Raw genomic sequence first — 21,945 nt, 5'->3', positions numbered from 1 at the left:
TTAAATGGCACACGGTCGTGCAAAAGGAGCTTATTTCCTTCTAATAATAATAATAGCATTGATTAAGCGCTTACTATGTGCAAAGCACTAAGTGCTGGGGAGGTTACAAGGTAATCAGGTTGTCCCACAAGGGGCTCACAGTCTTCATCCCCATTTTACAGATGAGGGAACTGAGGCCCAGAGAAGCGATGTGACTTGCCCAAAGTCACACAGCTGACAGTTGGCAGAGCTAGGATTCGAACCCATGAACTCTGACTCCAAAGCCCCCGCTCTTTCAGCTGAGTCACGCTGCTTCTCCAAATAATAATGTTGGTATTTGTTAAGCGCTTACTATGTGCAAAGCACTGTTCTAAGCACTGGGGTAGATACAAGGTAATCAGGTTGTCCCATGAGGGGGCTCACAGTCTTCATCCCCATTTTACAGATGGGGGAACTGAGGCCCAGAGAAGCAAAGTGACTTGCCCCAAGTCACACAGCTGACAAGTGGCGGAGGCGGGATTTGAACCCATGACCTCTGACTCCAAAGCCCGGGCTCTTTCCACTGAGCCACGCTGCTTCAAAGAATCCCTACGGCAGCAGAAAGGGATGGCTTGTAACTTCCTCTTTTAACCTCAGAGGAGGAACAAGATAAGAGCTATTTTAGCATCCGAGATGGGTCAGATAATAAGCATGCTTAGGAAATAACAAGGTCGGGCTGTCTCCCAACTTGTACTTTCCAAGCGCTTAGTCCAGTGCTCTGCACACAGTAAGCGCTCAATAAATACGATTGATTGATTGATTGATTTAGATGATCGGGTGATAGAAAGGAGCAGTGACTAATGTTGACAAGGGTCAGCTGTAGTCTTCCCTGAATCTGGACACATCACCAGTACTACCCCAACGAAACAGTGTATTACATCCAGCGGACCTCAGGTGAACAGGGTATTTATTACTCTATTTATTTATTTTACTTGTACATATTTATTCTATTTATTTTATTTTGTGAATATGCTTTGTTTTGTTGTCTGTCTCCCCCTTCTAGACTGTGAACCCGCTGTTGGATAGGGACCATCTCTATATGTTCCCAACTTGTACTTCCCAAGCGCTTAGTACAGTGCTCTGCACACAGTAAGTGCTCAATAAATATGATTGAATGAATTTGCGCATATTTGTACATATTTACTATTCTATTTATGTTATTTTGTGAATATGTTTTGTTTTGTTGTCTGTCTCCCCCTTCTAGACTGTGAACCCGCTGTTGGATAGGGACCATCTCTATATGTTCCCAACTTGTACTTCCCAAGAGCTTAGTACAGTGCTCTGCACACAGTAAGTGCTCAATAAATATGATTGAATGAATTTGCACATATTTGTACATATTTACTATTCTATTTATGTTATTTTGTGAATATGTTTTGTTTTGTTGTCTGTCTCCCCCTTCTAGACTGTGAACCCGCTGTTGGATAGGGACCGTCTCTATATGTTGCCAACTTGTACTTCCCAAGCGCTTAGTACAGTGCTCTGCACACAGTAAGCGCTCAATAAATACGATTGACTGAATGAATTTTAATGTCTGAGCGTCTGACCCACCCTACAGCATATAGGACACATCAATGGCCAAGAAACGCACCTGTACCTGCCTCCAGTAATGTAGTAGTAGCCTAATAGCATTTATTCAATGCCACTTGGTGCAGTGCACTGTAATAGTGATGGCATTTGTTAAGCGCTTATTACATGCAAAGCACTGTTCTAAGCGTGGGGAGGTTACAAGGTGATCAGGTTGTCCCACAGGGGGCTTACAGTCTTCATCCCCATTTTACAGATGAGGGAACTGAGGCCCAGAGAAGTGAAGTGACTTGCCCAAAGTCACCCAGCTGACAGTTGGCGGAGCCGGGATTTGAACCCACGACCCCTGACTCCAAAGCCCGGGCTCTTCCCACTGAGCCACGCTGTTTGGTGTCCTGTAAGGGAAGTAGTGTGGCTTAGTCGATGGACTACGGTCCTGGGAGATCTGAAGCCAGCTCCACCATTTGTCTGCTGTGTGATCTTGGGCAAGTCACTTTACTTTTCAGCACCTCAGTTACCTCATCTGTAAAATGGATATTAAGACTGCGAGCCCCACATGGGACAGGGACTGTGTCCAACCGGACTAGGTTGTATCTACCCCAGTGCTTAGTGCAGTGCCAGAAGCGCTTAACAAATACCATTCTTCTTCTTATTATTATTACTTTCCCTCATTTATGGGTAAGGGCTGTGTCAGTCAGCTCTACTGTACTCTCCTAAGCACTGAATAAATATTATCGATTGAAGTCTGGTAAAGGATCAAACAGGAAGTTTCTGAGAAGCTTGGGCCGCCCTGCATTCTTTATCGGCGGAAATGAAGTAAGAGGATAGTTTAAAATAGGCTTGTTCATTCATTCAATCATATTTATTGCGCACTTACTGTGTGCAGAGCACTGGACTAAGCACTTGGGAAGGACAAGTTGGCAACATATAGAGACTGTCCTTACGGAAGAGCAGGTATTGCTTCGTGATCACTGCTTATCGGTTCTAGCCCAGTGAGCTCAGCCGGTGCCAAGCAATCACAGAGAAGACCCGCAAGGATTTCAGAGCGTCAGCAAAAGTGAGTGACATTCACAAAAGCGGTGAAATGTTGCTTTCACAATCTCCCTCCCTCCCTTCCTTTCTGTCCCATCGTGTCCGCGGCAAGACAGGGTGGTCTGCTTGGGCGGCCCCCACCCTGCTCCTTCTGCTCCCTCTGGGCTTCGTTTCCTTTGGGCCTGTCCGTCGGCCGCCTCCTCTCCCTTCTCTGAGCATCTGAGCATTTGTACATATTTATTACTCTATTTATTTATTTTATTTATACATATCTATTCTATTTATTTTATTTTGTTAGTATGTTTGGTTTTGTTCTCTGTCTCCCCCTTTTAGACTGTGAGACCACTGTTGGGTAGGGACTGTCCCTATATGTAGCCAATTTGTACTTCCCAAGTGCTTAGTACAGTGCTCTGCACATAGTAAGCGCTCAATAAATACGATTGATGATGATCTCCGGGCTGCAGTGACTCCAAATTCACCCACAGTTTCAGGGGCCTCGTTATTCGCCGGGTGGGTCTCCGCCGAACAGATTCCCTTGTGTGGAAACCGACAGAATGCAGGAAGCTCGGGAGCCACAAAGTCAATCGATCAATCAATCAATCAATAGTATTTATTGAGCGCTTACTGTGTGCAGAGCACTGGACTAAGCGCTTGGGAAGTACAAGTCGGCAACATAGAGAGACAGTCGCTACCCAACAGTGGGCTTTGTACTTCCCAAGCGCTTAGTACAGTGCTCTGCACACAGTAAGCGCTCAATAAATACGATTGATGATGGGCTCACAGTCTAAAAGGGGGAGACAGAGAACAAAACCAAACATACTAACAAAATAAAATAAATAGAATAGATATGTACAAGTAGCCTTCATTAAGGCTTTGAAGCTGGGAGAGTAATTTATTCAGTCGTATTTATCGAGCCCTTACTGTGTGCAGAGCACTGTACTAAGCGCTTGGGAAGTACAAGTCGGCAACATATAGAGACGGCCCCTACCCAGTTGTCAGTTATGAGGAGGGAGAGCATTCTAGGTCAGAGACAGCATACGGGTGAGAGGTCGGTATTTGACACATAGTGAGTGCTTAAGAAATACCATTTAAAAAATCCATAAATAAGTGTAAATCAATCAATCAATCAAGCGTACTTATTGAGCGCTTACTGTGTGCAGAGCACTGGACTAAGCACTTGGGAAGTACAAGTTGGCAACATAGAGAGACAGTCCCTACCCAACAGTGGGCTCACAGTCTAGAAGGGGGAGACAGAGAACAAAACCAAACATATTAACAAAATAAAATAAATAGAATAGATATGTACAAGTAAAATAAATAAATAAATAAATAGAGTAATAAATATGTACAAACATATATACAGGTGCTGTGGAGAAGGGAAGGAGGTAAGACAGGGGGATGGAGAGGGGGGTAAGGGGGAGAGGAAGGAGGGGGCTCAGTCTGGGAAGGCCTCCTGGAGGAGGTGAGCTCTCAGTAGGGCATCTCAAATGGAAAATATGCCTAGTGCTAAGGGAAGATGAATAAAGGGTAACGTTTGGTTAGCCGCAGACTGGGAGGTTGGAGGTTAAATGGAGAATGTCTGCTGGAGGAGGTGGGTTTTGGGGAGGACTTTGAGGATGAGAGTTTGAAGGAACAGGGAGCCTTACGCTGTGGGGCTGGGATGGGGGATGAGGGAACAAGTCCGGGCAACACAGAAGGGAGTGGGAGATGTGGGAAGAAGGGCTCAGTCAGGGAAGGCCTTTTGGAGGAGATGGGCCTTTAATAAGGCTGCGATGGGAGGGGAGCAACTGCCTGTCGGATATGAGGAGGGACAGCGTTCCAGATCAGAGGCAGGATGTGGGTGAGGGGTTCGGTGATGAGATAGATAAGATCGAGGTAGAGTGAGAAGGTTACCATTAGAGGATCAAAGGGTGTGGGCTGGGTTGTAATAATAATAATAATGACGTTTATGAAGCACTTACTATGTGCGAAGTACTGTTATAAGCGCTGGGGAGGTTACAAGGTGATCAGGTGGGCCCAAGGGGGCTCACAGTCTTAATCCCCATTTTCCAGATGAGGTCACTGAGGCCCAGAGAAGTAAAGTGACTTGCCCAAAGTCACACAGCTGACAAGTGGCGGGGCCGGCATTTGAACCCATGACCTCCGACTCCAAAGCCCGGGCTCTGTCCATTGAGCCACACTGCTTCATACCTCCTTCCCTTCCCCACAGCACCTGTATATATGTTTGTACATATTTATTACTCTATTTATTTATTTATTTTACGTGTACATATTTATTCTATTCTATTTTATTTTGTTAGTATGTTTGGTTTTGTTCTCTGTCTCCCCCTTTTAGACTGTGAGCCCACTGTTGGGTAGGGACTATCTCTATATGTTGCCAACTTGTACTTCCCAAGAGCTTAGTCCAGTGCTCTGCACACAGTAAGCGCTCAATAAATACGATTGATTGATTGATTGATTGATTGAGGTGAGGTAGGAGGAGGCAAGGTGCAGTCCTGGGTGCAAGAGCAGCCTGTGCTTGGCTGGGCCCTGGGACTGGCGGTCGGTGATGCCCACCAGCCCTTGCTACTGGTGGTCTGGGCCTCCCACCGGCCCATGTCCAAATGCCCCCGCCTTGGCCGGGCCTCCATCATCAATCGTATTTATTGAGCGCTTACTGTGTGCAGAGCACTGTACTAAGCACTTGGGAAGTACAAGCTGGCAACGTATAGAGACAGTCCCTACCCAACAGCGGGCTCACAGTCTAAAAGGGGGAGACAGAGAACAAAACCAAACATACTAACAAAATAAAATAAATAGAATAGATATGTACAAGCAAAATAAATAAATAAATAAATAGAGTAATAAATATGTACAAACATATATACATATATACAGGTGCTGTGGGGAAGGGAAGGAGGTAAGATGGGGGGATGGAGAGGGGGACGAGGGGGAGAGGAAGGAAGGGGCTCAGTCTGGGAAGGCCTCCCGGAGTAGGTGAGCTCTCAGTAGGGCCTTGATTCATTCAATCATAGTTATTGAGCACTTACGGTGTGCAGAGCACTGTACTAAGCGCTTGGGAAGTCCAAGTTGGCAACATAGAGAGACGGTCCCTACCCAACAGTGGGCTCACAGTCTAGAAGGGATGGGACAACTCAATGGGAAGGGAGGGAACACCAGGGATCCGGCCTCTTTGAAACCTTTTTTCCAAGGATTTGTGGCTTCCTCCTCCTTTTCCTCCAGGCTCCTCCCCTGACGGGGTGGGAGACATGACTGTCTTCCCCGGCTATCGTCCAGTTCAGCCGGTCCTGCGCCGGTGTGGAATTGCTATCCTTTTTTTTTTCTAAATGGTATTTCTTAAGCACTTACTATGTGCTGGGTACTGTACTGAGGACTGGGGTAGATATAAGCAAATCAGGTTGGACACAGTTACTGTCCCGTATGGGGCTCACCGTCTTAAACCCCATTTTACAGATGAGATAAGTGAGGCAGATAAGTTAAATGGCTGGCCCAAGGTCAAACAGCAGACAAATGGCCGAGTCGGGATTAGAACCCAGGTCCTCTGACCTCCTAGGCCTGTATCCCACAGAAAATATATCTACCAAGTTTATGTTGTAAACTTCCAAGCACTTAGTACAGTGCTCTGCACTCAGTAGGTTTTCAATAAGTACAAAGTTTTCAATACAAATAAATCAGCTGATGGCAGCGTGGCTCAGTGGAAAGAGCCCGGGCTTGGGAGTCAGAGGTCATGGGTTCAAATCCCGGCTCTGACGATTGTCAGTTGTGTGACCTTGGTCAAGTCACTTAACTTCCCTGGGCCTCAGTTACCTCATCTGTAAAATGGGGATTAAGACTGCGATCCCCACATGGGACAACTTGATCACGTTATATCCTCCCCAGCGCTTACAACAGTGTTTTGCACATAGTAAGAGCTTAACAAATGCCATTATTATTATTATTATTGTTATACCCATGAGGTCACTGTCTCTCTACACGGCCTAGTGGGGTCCATTCTCAGGCAAGATAAGACGGGGGTGGGGGGTGAACAAAGCCAATGAGGGGGCTCCCCTGCAGTCCAGGGGGGCTCCCTCCTTCAGTGCTCATCCTCAATCAGTCAATTAATCAATGACATCTGATTCATTCGTTCATTCAATAGTATTTATTGAGCGCTTACTGTGTGCAGAGCACTGTACTAAGCGCTTGGGAAGTACAAGAGGGCAACATATATACCCAGTTCTTGTCCTCATGTCCCCCCGGGGGGGGCCTTTGTTAACAAAGCAGGATGTATTAATGTCTGTCTCCCCTTCTAGACCGTGAGCTCGTTGTTGGGTAGGGACCGTCTCTATATGCTTCCAACTTGTACTTCCCAAGCGCTTAGTACAGTGCTCTGCACACAGTAAGCGCTCAATAAATACGATTGAATGAATGAATGAATGTATCCTCTCCAGGCTTGGAACAGTTCTGAAATGGGGCACGGATTCCATTTTGGACTAGTGGGGGAGCAGGATGTATAATAATAACAATAATAATAATAATAATAATGATGGCATTTGTTAAGCGCTTACTATGTGCAAAGCACTGTTCTAAGCGCTGGGGGGATACAATGTGATCAAGTTGTCCCACGTGGGGCTCACAGTCTTAATCCCCATTTTTACAGATGAGGTCACTGAGGCTCAGAGACTTGTGGCGGAGCCTGGATTCGAACCCATGACCTCTGACTCCAAAGCCCGGGCTACTTTCCACTGAGCCACACTGTTTCTTGGTATCCTCTCCAATCAATCAATCAATCAATCGTATTTATTGAGCGCTTACTGTGTGCGGAGCACTGTACTAAGCGCTTGGGAAGTACAAGTTGGCAACATATAGAGACGGTCCCTACCCAACAGTGGGCTCCCAGTCTAAAGGACTGTCCAGTCTTGGAACAGTGCTGAAATGGGGCACGGATACCATTTTGGGCTGGTGAGGGGCAGCAGAGCCATCCACCCTGGCTGCCCAACCAGCAATGGAACTGGCCATTGGAACCCTCCTCAAAAATCTCCAGTGGCTACCAATCAATCTGCGCATCAGGCAGAAACTCCTCACCCTGGGCTTCAAGGCTGTCCATCCCCTCGCCCCCTCCTACCTCACCTCCCTTCTCTCCTTCTCCAGCCCAGCCCGCACCCTCCGCTCCTCCACCACTAATCTCCTCACTGTACCTCGTTCTCGCCTGTTCCGCCATCGACCCCCGGCCCACGTCATCCCCCGGGCCTGGAATGCCCTCCCTCTGCCCATCTGCCAAGCTAGCTCTCTTCCTCCCTTCAAGGCCCTGCTGAGAGCTCACCTCCTCCAGGAGGCCTTCCCACACTGAGCCCCTTCCTTCCTCTCCCCCTCGCCCCCCTCTCCATCCCCCCATCTTACCTCCTTCCCTTCCCCACAGCACCTGTATATATGTATATATGTTTGTACATATTTATTACTCTATTTATTTTACTTGTACATATCTATTCTATTTATTTTATTTTGTTAATATGTTTGGTTTTGTTCTCCGTCTCCCCCTTTTCGACTGTGAGCCCACTGTTGGGTAGGGACTGTCTCTAGATGTTGCCAATTTGTACTTCCCAAGTGCTTAGTACAGTGCTCTGCACATAGTAAGCGCTCAATAAATACGATTGATGATGATGATGGCCAAGTGCGTCGTCGCCGTGGATTAACTCCCGTTTTCCTTTCGCAGAGGAGTAACATGCCAAACCTCAAGCTGGTCTACTTTAATCTGCGGGGAAGAGCAGAAATAATCCGTTACCTGTTTGCCTACATGGACCTGAAATATGAAGACCAGAGAATAGAGCCTGCGGACTGGCCGGGAATCAAACCACGTATGTAGGGGCTGATCCGGTTTATCCCCAATTTCACAACTAAAGACCCAGGACCAGGACAGCCAAAGTCTCATAGGTGCCTCTATGACCCAAGGGCTATTCAAGGTCATGAGAGATGCCTTGTGAAGCGGCGTGGCTCAGTGGAAAGAGCCCAGGCTTGGGAGTCAGAGGTCGTGGGTTCGAATCCCAGCTCTGACAATTGTCAGCTGTGTGACTTTGGGCAAGTCGCTTAACTTCTCTGTGCCTCAGTTACCTCACCTGTAAAATGGGGATTAAGATTGTGAGCCTGCTCACCTTGTTTCCCCCCAGCGCTTAGACCAGTGCTTTGCACATAGTAAGCACTTAACAAATACCATCATTATTATCATGATGATGATTTTGACTGCGGAGGAGGCAAGGACAGAGGCCAGGTGGCCAGGGATCGGGGCAGATAAGTAAAGAGAAGCAACCTAGCCTAGTGGATAGAGCACGGCCCTGGGAGTCGGAAGGGCCTGGGTTCTAATCCTGGCTCCGCCTCGTGTCTTCTATGTGATGTTGAGCCCGCTGTTGGGTAGGGACCGTCTCTAGATGTTGCCGACTTGTACTTCCCAAGCGCTTAGTACAGTGCTCTGCACACAGTAAGCGCTCAATAAATACGATTGAGTGAATGAATGAATGAATGTTGGGCAAGTCACTTCATTTCGCTGGGCCTCGGTTACCTCATCTGTAACATGGGGATTAAGCCAGAAACCCAACCCAGAAAAACCCAACACAGACTGTGAGCCATTTGTGGGCAGGGACTGTCTGTCTCTGTTGCTGAATTGTACTTTCCAAGCGCTTAGTACAGTGCTCTGCACCCATTAAGCGCTCAATGAATACAACTGAATGAATGAATGACTGTTAGCTCCACGTGGGACAGGGACTGTGTCCAACCTGATGATCTAAGCAACGTGGCTTAGTGGAAAGAGCACGGGCTTGGGAGCCAGAGGTCATGGGTTCTAATCCTGGCTCCGCCACTTGCCAGCTGTGTGGCTTTGGGCAAGCCACTTCACTTCTCTGTGCCTCAGTTGCCTCATCTGTAAAATGGGGATTAAGACTGCGAGCCCCACGTGGGACAACCTGATCACCTTGTATCCCCCCCCCAGCGCTTAGAACAGTGCTTCGCACATAGTAAGCACTTAACAAATGCCATTATTATTACCCCAGCACTTAGAACAGTGCTTGACAGATAGCAAGTGCTTAACTAATACCTTATTATTATTATGTAAACAGCAAAGTAGGGCACCTTCTCTGTTTATCTGGGCGAGTGGCCAGGAAAATCCTGTTTATGAAAAACGTGGTACACTGGAGTTCCAGGTTAGGAATCTAAACCCTCCTCCAATCTAAGCCTCCCATCAGCAACGATGGATGGACCTTCATTCGGAGACATCAGGACCCTAGGGGAATCAATTACAGTGCTAGTGATCTGTGCAGTGTCACTCACACTTTCCTGTTCACTGGGGCACTGAATACAGTAAGCAAGTAGGCAGGCAGAGGTGCAGCACACTGCAAGGTGCACATGTGTATATAAGTATATATGTCTGTACATATTTATTACTCTATTCATTTATTTTACTTGTACATATCTATTCTATTTATTTTATATATATGTACATATATATACTGCATATATATCTGTAAATATTTATTACTCTATTTATTTTACTTGTACATATCTATTCTATTTATTTTATTTTGTTAGTATGTTTGGTTTTGTTCTCTGTCTCCCCCTTTTAGACTGTGAGCCCACTGTTGGGTAGGGACTGTCTCTATATGTTGCCATCTTGTCCTTCCCAAGCACTTACTACAGTGCTCCGCACACAGTAAGCGCTCAATAAATACGATTGATTGATTGCTTGATGCGGTCTTTGCCCGTGGTTTTTTTTTTATGGTATTTGCACTGTACTAAGCGCTGGGATAGATACAGACTCATCAGATTGGATACAGTCATGTCCCACTAATCCCCATTTTACAGATGAGGCAGCTGAGGCCCAGAGAAAGGAAGTGACTAGCCCAAGGTCACAGAGCAGAAAAGTGGCAGGGCCAGGACTAGACTCCAGTTTCGACCGATTCCCAGGCTTGTGGTCTTTCCACTAGTCAGTAGCATCAGAACCCAGTTCCCCTGATTCCCAGAGTAGTGTTCTTCCCAACTGGACCAACAGCAGGGCTAAACTCCCCCCTAAAACCTCTTGGAGGCCGAGCGTTTTCCTCTCTGACGATGTTAACATTCTGGAATCAGCGACATTCCTGGGAGGCCTGAAAGAAGTCTTAAGGCCAGATCCCACCCTTTAAGCCAGAACAAAATCACATCAGAAAACAGGCCCTAAAAGAGCTTGCTGGAGTCCAACTACAACCAGGAACTCCGACAGGTTACTACCTGCGTTGAACTTAAATAACAAATAAGCACTTGGAACTGGTATTAACAAATTACTAGTCGAGTCTAGTAAGCACTGAATAAATACAATTGATTGATTGAGTACTTAAATAACAAATAAGCCCTTGGAACTGGTAGTAACAATTACTACTCGAGTCTCTTGCCAAGTTGGACTGGGCTCAACACACAGTCCTGCTTTCTCCTTTGCAACCATCACTTGACTGCCTTAAGTCAGGGTATGTAACATCTTTGGTTTTTTTCAGTGATCTCATTTTATCCATGCAACATCCCTATGAGTTAGGGAGAGACAGGTATGGTGAGTCCCATTTTACAGATGAGAAAACTGAACCTCAAAAGAGGTTAAATGATTGGCCTGAGGTCACAAAGCAACCAAAGGCAGAGGCAAAAAAACCCCCAACAAAACTAGAACCCAGGCTTCTTGACCTCCCTCCGGTCTTTCCGATATAATTAGCTCCATTTTGCAGATGAGGAAACTGATCTAAGTGATTAGATCAAGTTACCCAGCAGTCAATGGCAGTACTGGGACTAGAACCCAGGTCTCCCGACTCCCAGACGCTTGGTCTTCCACTAGAGTGTGGGGCGTCCGGTGAAAAGCTTCCAAAGCTGTTTTGGAAAATTGCCATATCATCCCTTCTCTTTGTTCTGAGGTTTCTTTGCTTACTTTCTTTAGTGCTCCCATTTGGGAAAATCCCCATTCTGGAAGTTGATGGAGTGATCCTTCACCAGAGCCTGGCCATAGCGCGGTACTTTGCCCGAGAAGCAGGTATGGGGCAGATTGAGCCCCTTCCTTCCTCTCCCCCTCGTCGCCCTCTCCATCCCCCGCATCTTACCTCCTTCCCTTCCCCACAGCACCTGTATATATGTATGTACATATTTATTACTCTATTTATTTTACTTGTACATATCTATTCTATTTATTTTATTTTGTTAGTATGTTTGGTTTTGTTCTCTGCCTCCCCCTTCTAGACTGTGAGCCCACTGTTGGGTAGGAACTGTCTCTATATGTTGCCAGCTTGTACTTCCCAAGTGCTTAGTATAGTGCTCTGCACCCAGTAAGCGCTCAATAAATACGATTGATTGATTGATTTTGTTAGTAGGTTTGGTTTTGTTCTCTGTCTCCCCCTTCTAGACTGTGAGCCCACTGTTGGGTAGGGACCGTCTCTATATGTTGCCAGCTTGTACTTCCCAAGCGCTTAGTCCAGTGCTCTGCACACAGTAAGTGCTCAATACGATTGATTGATTGATTGATTGATTGAGATGGGACTCTCCCCCCCGAGCCTGGGGGCTCTACGAGCCAGTCAGGGCCCTACCAGAAAGGACCAATTAATCCTGGGCAGGATTTTTAGAACAGAGTCTGGCAGCCCCAGAGCCGTAACCTGGGAGTTTTCCCATCCTGCTTTTCCATCCCCAAAGGAAAATGCAGGGATGACGCAGGGGAGAACTGGCGGAGGAGAATGATACTGACTGTTGGGTAGGGACTGTCTCTATATGTTGCCAACTTGTACTTCCCAAGCGCTTAGTACAGTGCTCTGCACACAGTAAGCGCTCAATAAGTACAATTGATTGATTGATTGACCCAAGGGCTGGGGATCCGGGGTGGGGGGAGCCTTCCCAGACCGATCCCCCTTTTTCCTCTCCTCCTCCCCACCCACCCTGCTCTACCTCCTTCCCCTCCCCACAGCACTTGTATATATATTTGCACAGATTTATTACTCTATTTATCTTACCTGTACATATTTACTATTCTATTTATTTTGTTAATGATGGGCATCTAGCTTTACTTCTATTTATTCTGATGACTCCTGCCCACGTGTTTTGTTTTGTCGTCTGTCTCCCCCTTCTAGACCGTGAGCCCGTTGTTGGGTAGGGACCGTCTCCACATGTTGCCGACTTGTACTTCCCAAGCGCTTAGTACAGTGCCCTGCACATAGTAAGCGCTCAATAAATACGATTGAATGAATGAATGAGCTGAAAAGAAGGCAGGAGGACAGACGAGGAGGGAGGTTCTGTCAGGAGGTGAGGCCGCAGGAGGAGCCCGGAGAAAGAGGGGCGGGCTGCCCGGAGGCTGGGCTTTGGAGTCAGAGGTCCTGGGTTCAAACCCCAGTTCCGCCAACTGTCAGCTGTGTGACTTTGGGCAAGTCACTTCACTTCTCTGTGCCTCAGTGAACTCATCTGTAAAGTGGAGATGAAGACTGTGAGCCCCCCGTGGGACAGCCTGATCACCTTGTAACCTCCCCAGAGCTTAGAACAGGGCTTTGCCCATAGTAAGCGCTTAATAGATGCCATTATTGTTATTATTATCCCAATCAGGATGGATGGATTTGGTCAGTTGGGTGGTGGCCTGGGCAGGTAGAGTAGTAGGGAGCAGTGAAGACCAACGATGGGTGACAGGAGTCAACAGAAAAGGAAAGAAGGCTGCAGGGGTGGAGGGTTCTGCTCTGAGAAGCCCCACTGACCCACAGGCTTGGCTGGGAAATCAGAGCTGGAGCAGTGTCAAGTTGACGCCGTCGTGGACACCCTGGATGACTTCATGGCGGCTTTCCCCTGGGACGAGAAAATGCAAGATGTGAAAGTAAGGAGGCGGATGATATGCTCACGGCCAAGCCAGAGGGCTTCAGGGAGGATTCCCCTCAGCACCACGGCTGGGCCCGATGCCTTGGGTCGGAACTGAAGGGTTCCGGTGCTCTGCGCAGTGCCGCTCACGTTCTCTTGTCCCTGCCAGTCGTGTTTCAGTCAAACCTGCCAGTCAGTAATCATAACCGTGGTATTAGTTAAGCGCTTACTATGTCAATTGTCAGCTGTGTGACTTTGGGCAAGTCACGTAACTTCTCTGGGCCTCAGTGACCTCATCTGTAAAATGGGGATTAAGACTGTGAGCCAATCTGATCACCTTGTAACCTCCCCAGCGCTTAGAACAGTGCTTTGCCCATAGTAAGTGCTTAAAAAATGCCATTATTATTATTATTTTCATTCATTTTCATTCAATTGTATTTATTGAGCGCTTACTGTGTGCGGAGCTCTGTACTAAGGATGAAGACTGTGAGCCCAACGTGGGACAACTTGATTACCTTGTATCCCCTCAATGCTTAGGACAGTGCTTTGTACATCGTAAGCGCTTAATAAATGCCATTACTATTATTATTATTATTATTATGTGCCAGGCACCGTACTAAACACTGGGGTGGATACAAGCAATTTGCATTGGACACAGTCCCTGTCCCATATGGGGCTCATACTCTCAATCCCCATTTTATAGATGAGGTAACTGAGGCCCAGGGAAGTGAAGTGACTTGATCAAGGTCAAACGGCAGATAAGTGGCCGAGCCGGGATTAGAACCCAAGACCTTCTGACTCTGAGGCCTGGGCTCTATCCACTGTTGTCATGTTTTAATAATAATAATAATAATAATGATGGTATTTGTTAAGTGCTTACTATGTGCAAAGCACTGTTCTAAGTGTTGAGGGGAAACAAGGTGATCAGGTTGTCCCGCATAGGGCTCACAGTCTTAATTCCCGTTTTAATAATAATAATAATAATAATGGCATTTTTTAAGCGCTTACTATGTGCAAAGCACTGTTCTAAGCTCTGGGGAGGTTACAAGGTGATCCGGTTGTCCCACTGGGGCTCACAGTCTTAATCCCCATTTTTCAGATGAGGGAACTGAGGCACAGAGAAGTTCAGTGACTTGCCCGAAGTCATACAGCTGACAATTGGCAAGAGAAGCAGCGTGGCTCAGCGGAAAGAGCCCAGGCTTTGGAGTCAGAGGTCACGGGTTCAAATCCCGGCTCTGCCACTTGTCAGCTGTGCGACTTTGGGCAAGTCACTTCACTTCTCTGGGCCTCAGTTCCCTCATCTGTAAAATGGGGGTTAAGACTGTGAGCCCCCTGTGGGACAACCTCATTACCTTGTGACCTTCCCAGTGCTTAGAACAGTGCTTCGCACATAGTAAGTGCTTCATAAATGCTATCATTATTATCATTATTAATTGGCGGAGCAGGGATTTGAACCCATGACCTCCGACTCCAAAGCCCGTACTCTTTCCACTGAGCCACGCTGCTTCTTAGAACTATTAATGTAAGAGAGGCAGATAAAAAAAAAAGACTTCACTCACAACTCCTAACTCAAGACACTTAGGCCAAAGTTGACGGCCAGATTTCTCTAGCGTACCCTCTCAAGCGCTTAGTACAATGCTGTGCACACGGTAAGGGCTCAATAAATTAGACTGCGAGCCCGTTGTTGGCTGGGGACCGTCTCTATATGTTGCCAACTTGTACTTCCCAAGCGTTTAGTACAGTGCTCTGCACACAGTAAGCGCTCAATAAATACGATCGAATGAATGAATGAATAACTGACTGATTGATTTTGGGTTTCCTGAAAGGACAATGGATTCATAGGTGGCTGTAAAATTCAAATATATGGAGATAGAAAACAACATACAATCAAAATAATTCAAGAAATACTAGAGACTTTTAAGCAAGTTTCTAGAGAACTTCCCTAGATCCAGATAAGCTTGTGGAATCCAGAAGAGGAATTATTTCTACGTCGACATATGGGCGCCTAACATTTTCATCAAATGAAATTGATTTCATCAAATGGGTAGAGTCAAGATTTACTCCACCACACGAAGAGGGAATGAGTGGGGTCCACGAGATTATTTTACGGAGTGCAGCCGTGGGCTAGAGTTCCTGAACCACCCCCCAAATCAATCCGTGTGTGCTGAGCACTGAACTAAGCACTCAGTACAGACATCATAGCCACTGGATGCTCTTTTGCAGGAAGATCCATCAATCAGCTAATCAAGCACTTAACAAATACTATTATTAGCAATACCAGTCATTGAGCCACTCACTCAATTATTACTTACTTACTTACTCAATTATTACTCAATTATTACTTAATTATTGAGCCACTTACTGTGTGCAGAGCCCTGTATTAAGTGCTTGGAGGAGTATAATGTAACAGAATTGGTAAAAATTATCCCAGCCCACAAGGAACTTACAGTCTATAGGAGGATACAGACATCAATATAAATAAATTATGGGCATATACATAGGTTTGGGGCTGAGGGAGGTGTGACTAAAAGGTACAATCCAAGTGTATTGGTGACGCAGAAAGGGAGAGGGAGTAGAGGAAATGAGGGCTTAGTCGGGAAAGGCCTGTCGGAGATGTGGTTTTAATTAATAAGGCTTGAAAGAGGGGAGAGTGATGGTCTATCAGATATGAAGGGGGAGGGAGTTGCAAGACTTGGGTAAGGTGTCCATTTTACTTCCCAACCGCTTAATACATAATAAATAAATAAATAATAAATAAATAATAAATAGATAATGAATAGAGTAATAGAATAGTAATAGTAATACTATACTAGTACTAATAGAATAGTAATAGAGTAATGAATACGTACAAACATATATACATATATATAGGTGCTGTGGGGAGGGGAAGGAGATGGAAGGAGATTGAGCTCTGCACACAGTAAGAGCTCAATAAATACGACTGAATGAATGAATCTTTGCAAGTGGCTAATGTCCATTTTCCTGGCCAAAACTCCTTCCCAAGTTTCCCACCAAAAGTGGAGCAGGGCTCGGGGCTGTTCCGATTCTACTGTGGCAGAACAAATGAGTACTCACTGATGTTGGTCCGGGGATGCTTTAAGACTTCCTGCCAACCCCTGTCCTGGGAAGTGACGGGAGTTGCTCCAGGCTCCTCCACGTCTCCCAGCCGGGGCCCATGGGAGAGGGAGTTGCAAGACTTGGGTAAGGTGTCCATTTTACTTCCCAAGCGCTTAATACACAATAAATAAATAAATAAATAAATAAATAATAAATAATAAATAGAGTAATGAATAGAGTAATAGAATAGTAATAGTAATACTATACTAATACTAATAGAATAGTAATAGAGTAATGACTACGTACAAATATATATACATATATACAGGTGCTGTGGGGAGGGGAAGGAGATTGAGCTCTGCACACAGTAAGAGCTCAATAAATACGACTGAATGAATGAATCTTTGCAAGTGGCTAATGTCCATTTTCCTGGCCAAAACTCCTTCCCAAGTTTCCCACCAAAAGTGGAGCAGGGCTCGGGGCTGTTCCAATTCTACTGTGGCAGAACAAATGAGTACTCACTGACGTTGGTCCGGGGATGCTTTAAGACTTCCTGCCAACCCCCGTCCTTGGAAGTGACGGGAGCCGGTCCGGGCTCCTCCGCGTCTCCCAGCCGGGGCCCACGGGAAGGAGAGTTGCAAGACTTGGGTAAGGTGTCCATTTTACTTCCCAAGCGCTTAATACATAATAAATAAATAAATAAATAATAAATAAATAAATAATAGAGTAATGAATAGAGTAATAGAATAGTAATAGTAATAGTAATACTATACTAATACTAATAGAATAGTAATAGAGTAATGAATACGTACAAGTATATATACATATATACAGGTGCTGTGGGGAGGGGAAGGAGATGGACGGAGATTGAGCTCTGCACACAGTAAGAGCTCAATAAATACGACTGAATGAATGAATCTTTGTAAGTGGCTAATGTCCATTTTCCTGGCCAAAACTCCTTTCAAGTTTCCCACCAAAAGTAGAGCAGGGCTTGGGGCTGTTCCGATTCTACTGTGGCAGAACAAATGAGTACTCACTGACGTTGGTCCGGGGATGCTTTAAGACTTCCCGCCAACCCCCGTCCTTGGAAGTGACGGGAGCCGGTCCGGGCTCCTCCGCGTCTCCCAGCCGAGGCCCACGGGCTCTTTCTCTTCCAGGAGCAGGCATTCAGCAAGCTGCTCGCCGACAGGGCTCCGACGTTGCTGCGGAACCTGGAGGCCTACCTGGCGGAGAGCGAATGGCTGGTAGGCCAATCGGTCAGTGCGCTGGCTCAGGAATGGTGGAGGGGGCGACCAGAGGGAAAAGCGGGAATTCTGGGCATCTTCGGTGCCAGGGTTTCCACCTAAGCTGAGGGCAGGCGACCCAGTCGAGCTCTGCGGACTGAGGCCCAAGCAGGGATGGTATCTGTGGGCCGGGGCGCGGATGGGGTTAGTCTCTGCTCCAATCCAATTCATTAATTCATTCAATCGCATTTATTGAGCGCTTACTGGGCGCAGAGCACTGTACTAAGCGCTTGGGAAGTCCAAGTCGGCAACATATAGACACGGTCCCTACCCAACAACGGGCTCACAGCCTAGAAGGGGGAGACAGACAACGAAACAAAACATGGTGACAGGTGTCTGGCATAGTTAGGCCCTGCCTGCTCGTGCAAACTGATTTCATTCTACCAGAGCAGATGCAAAGGGAAATGGAAGACTCTTTAATGATAACGATGGCATTTATTAAGCGCTTACTAGGTGCAAAGCACTGTTCTAAGCACTGGGGAGGTTATAGGGTGATCAGGTTGTCCCACAGTCTTAATCCCCATTTTACAGATGAGGTAACTGAGGCACAGAGAAGTTAAGTGACTTGCCCAAAGTTACACTGCTGACAGTTGGCAGAGCCGGGATATGAACTCATGACTTCATTCATTCAATCGTATTTATTGAGCGCTTACTGTGTGCAGTGCACTGTACTAAGCGCTTGGGAAGTACAAGTTGGCAACATATAGAGACGGTCCCTACCCAACAGCGGGCTCACAGTCTAGAAGGGGGAGACAGAGAACAAAACAAAACACATTAACAAAATAAAATAAATAGAATATGTACAAATCAAATAGAGTATAAATACGTACAAACATATATACATATATACAGGTGCTGTGGGGAGGGGAAGGAGATGGGGGTGGATTCATTCAATCGTATTTATTGAGCGCTTACTGTGTGCAGAGCACTGTACTAAGCGCTTGGGAAGTCCAAGTTGGCAACATATAGAGACGGTCCCTACCCAACAGTGGGCTCACAGTCTAGAGGGGGGAGACAGAGAACAAAACAAATTAACAAAATAAAATAAATAGACTTCTGACTCCAAAGCCCGTGCTCTTTCCACTGAACCACGCTGCTTAACGCTCTTTAAGAGTTAAGATTTACCGGTTTTTTATGGTATTTCATTCAATCTTATTTATTGAGCGCTGATTGTGTGCAGGGCACTGTACTTGTTAAGCGCTTACTACATGCCAGGCACTGCTCTAAGCGCTGGGGTAGATACAAGTCAATCAGATTGGACACAGTCCATGTTCAGACCTGGGTTCTAATCCCAGTTCCACCACTTGTCTCTGTGACCTTGGCAAACGACCAAACTTCTCCACGCCTCAGTCACTTTATCTGTAAAACGGGATCAAGACTGTGAGCCCCATGTGGGACAATCTGATTACTCTGTATCTACCCCAGCACTTAGAACAGTGCTTGGCACATAGTAAGCACTTGACAAATACCATTATTATTATGCCACATGGGGCTCACGGTCTGAATCCTCATTTTACAGTTGAGGGAACTTGGGCTCATATAAATTAAATTCACTCATTCATTCAATCGTATTTATTGAGCGCTTACTGTGTGCAGAGCACTGTACTAAGCGCTTGGGAAGTACAAGTCGGCAACATACAGAGATGGTCCCTACCCAACAATGGGCTCACAGTCTAGAAAGGGGAGACAACAAAACAAAACATGTGGACAGGTGTCAAATCATCAGAATAAATAGAAGTAAAGCTAGATGCACATCATTAACAAAATGACTTGTCCAAGGTCACAGGGCAGACAAGTGGTGAAGCCAGAATTAGAACCCAGGTCCTTCTGACTTCCATGCCCCTGCTCTTTCTCTAGGCCACACTGCTTTATTCTCATTTAAGGCGGGGTTTCGACTAAGCTGCACACATAATTTGATGAGGTTTCCCGACAAATCTATTAGAAAAGGCTCCAAGGCTCCTCGATTAAATAGAGGCGTTTTTGTTTTTCAACCAGGTAACCTGGGCCGATTTCTACTGGGACATCTGCAGCACGACACTTCTGGTCTTAAAACCCACGTTGTTAGACAACTTCCCCACCCTCGTGGCCCTGAGGGGCCGGGTGCGAACCATCCCCGCCATCGCCGCCTGGATCAGCCGGAGGCCGGAGACGAGGCTATAGATGGGCTTTCTCTGTCTGCGAACTCTCTCTCCCCCAATCCCACCACTTCAGGTTTTTATTCTCCTTCCTTAAGGCATGTAAAAGGACCTTTTTTTAAAAAAAATGGCATTTTTTTAAGCCTTACTATGCATCCAACCCTGATCTAGGCGGTGGGGTAGATACAAGTTAATCAGATACAATCGGATACAAGTCAGATAGGACAGTCATCATCATCATCATCAATCGTATTTATTGAGGGCTTACTGTGTGCAGAGCACTGTACTAAGCGCTTGGGAAGTACAAATTGGCAACATATGGAGACAGTCCCTACCCAACAGTGGGCTCACAGTCTAAAAGGGGGAGACAGAGAACAAAACCAAACATACTAACAAAATAAAATAAATAGAATAGATATGTACAAGCAAAATAAATAAATAGAGTAATAGTAATGGGGCGCCCAGTGTAATAAGCAGGAGGGGGAAGTGATATTGAATCCCCATTTTACAGTTGAGGAAACTGAGACCCAGAGAAGTTAAGTGACATACTCAAGGTCACATGGCGGACAAGTGGCAGAGTGGGGAATTCAAAGCCAGAATCTTTCAGCCAATTGTATTTACTGAGTACTTACTCTAGACTGTGAGCCCGCTGTTGGGTAGGGACTGTCTCTATGTGTTGCCAACTTGTACTTCCCAAGCACTTAGTACAGTGCTCTGAACACAGTAAGCGCTCAATAAATACAATTGATTGATTGATTGATTGCAGAGCACTGTACTAAGTGCTTGGGAGAATACAACATAACAGACACATTCCTTGCCCATAACTTCATTTCCAGTTTTCTTTTCTAAAAAGCTTCCACATGTACCTCCCTATGTCATCTCCGTGTTACTGATACTTAGTGATATAAGCCTTAGTGATATAAGGCTTCTAGACTGTGAGCCCACTGTCGGGTAGGGACCGTCTCTCTATGTTGCCAACTTGTACTTCCCAAGCGCTTAGTACAGTGCTCTGCACACAGTATGCGCTCAATAAATACGATTGAATGAATGAATGAATGTTACTGATACTTAGTGATATAAGGCTTAGTGATATAAGGCTTCTAGACTGTGAGCCCACTGTTGGGTAGGGACCGTCTCTCTATGTTGCCAACTTGTACTTCCCAAGCGCTTAGTACAGTGCTCTGCACACAGTAAGCACTCAATATGATTGAATGAATAAGTGCTTAGTACAGTACTTTGCACATAGTAATCATTCAATGAATATTACTGATACCTTTAGCAGCAGAATTCAGAGACCAAAATGTGGGGCAAACCATCAGGTTATATGGGTTGTATCTGAAGTGGTTGTATTGGAGGGAAACAGAGAAGTGTACTAATTACGGATTTAAGCCTCCAGAGGCCTGCCTAAATAAACCCAGCAGCATGATTTGGGGAATTTATAATGGATTCTGCTGCTTTTGATGTTAACGCTGAAACAGAACACACAAAACAGGTCCCCACCTTTCCCTTTTCTAAAAGCCTGCTGACCTTTCAACGGTCACTTTCAGTCTGTGGAAAATCTGGCTTGTTTTTTTCTTCGGTGTTTGTTGAATTGGCCCCTTCCTCTCCCCACTAGGCCCGACCGGCCTGATTAAATCTCCCACCAATCTTCTCTTCGACCTACCCCCACCGAGCTCGGATGATTGTTCAAACTCTTTTCTCCCCACGCCTTCAAGCCACACCAATTTCCTGCTATAGGAAACACTAACTCCTACCCTGCTCTCTTTTCCAAAACCCCAGCCCAGCTGCAGACTCCTGCCCCTGGCTTTCACCCACACTGCTTCTGATCTCTTGCTCATTCACTCATTCATTCAATCGCATTTATTGAGCGCTTACTGTGTGCAGAGCACTGGACTAAGCGCTTGAGAAGTACAAGTTGGTGATCTCTTGCTCATTCATTCATTCAATTTATTGAGCACTTCCTGTGTGCAGAGCACTGCACTAAGCTCTTGAGAAGTACAAGTTGGCAACATATAGAGACGGTCCCTACCCAACAGTGGGCTCACAGTCTAGAAGGGGGAGACAGAGAACAAAACATATTAATAAAATAAAATAAA

At 46.0% G+C, this 21,945-nt stretch overlaps 1 protein-coding gene across 6 annotated transcripts; it reads left to right on the top strand.

The window, feature by feature from the left end:
- Positions 1–714: 714 nt before the first annotated feature.
- Positions 715–20,117, top strand: HPGDS (hematopoietic prostaglandin D synthase). Of its 6 annotated transcripts, none has more exons than XM_038755269.1 (6): positions 715–921; positions 2,534–2,602; positions 8,267–8,408; positions 11,492–11,584; positions 17,589–17,687; positions 19,710–20,117. In XM_038755269.1, the coding sequence occupies exons 3-6, from the start codon at positions 8,276–8,278 to the stop codon at positions 20,018–20,020; spliced, it is 636 nt and encodes a 211-aa protein (XP_038611197.1). In that variant the 5' UTR covers positions 715–921; positions 2,534–2,602; positions 8,267–8,275; the 3' UTR covers positions 20,021–20,117. The 6 variants fall into 6 exon arrangements, with proteins under 6 accessions (XP_038611197.1, XP_038611200.1, XP_038611199.1 ...); XM_038755272.1 differs by lacking the exon at positions 715–921 and adding an exon at positions 13,284–13,393 and having other exon boundaries at positions 2,442–2,602; positions 17,589–17,675; positions 19,710–19,975; XM_038755271.1 differs by lacking the exon at positions 715–921 and adding an exon at positions 13,284–13,393 and having other exon boundaries at positions 2,442–2,602; positions 19,710–19,975.
- Positions 20,118–21,945: the final 1,828 nt, after the last annotated feature.

Source organism: Tachyglossus aculeatus, chromosome 12 (assembly GCF_015852505.1).
Source record: "Tachyglossus aculeatus isolate mTacAcu1 chromosome 12, mTacAcu1.pri, whole genome shotgun sequence".
NCBI lineage: Eukaryota > Metazoa > Chordata > Mammalia > Monotremata > Tachyglossidae > Tachyglossus > Tachyglossus aculeatus.
Note: the sequence above shows the minus strand (reverse complement) of the source record. Positions and strands in the feature narration are given on the sequence as shown.

Bases quoted from the DNA above. Each gene is read 5' to 3' on its own strand.
- HPGDS (XM_038755269.1), top strand. From the start codon at position 8,276: ATGCCAAACCTCAAGCTGGTCTACTTTAATCTGCGGGGAAGAGCAGAA. The intron at 8,409-11,491 runs GTATGTAGGGGC...TACTTTCTTTAG, and splicing joins CTGGCCGGGAATCAAACCAC to TGCTCCCATTTGGGAAAATC. The intron at 17,688-19,709 runs GTCAGTGCGCTG...TTTTTCAACCAG, and splicing joins AATGGCTGGTAGGCCAATCG to GTAACCTGGGCCGATTTCTA.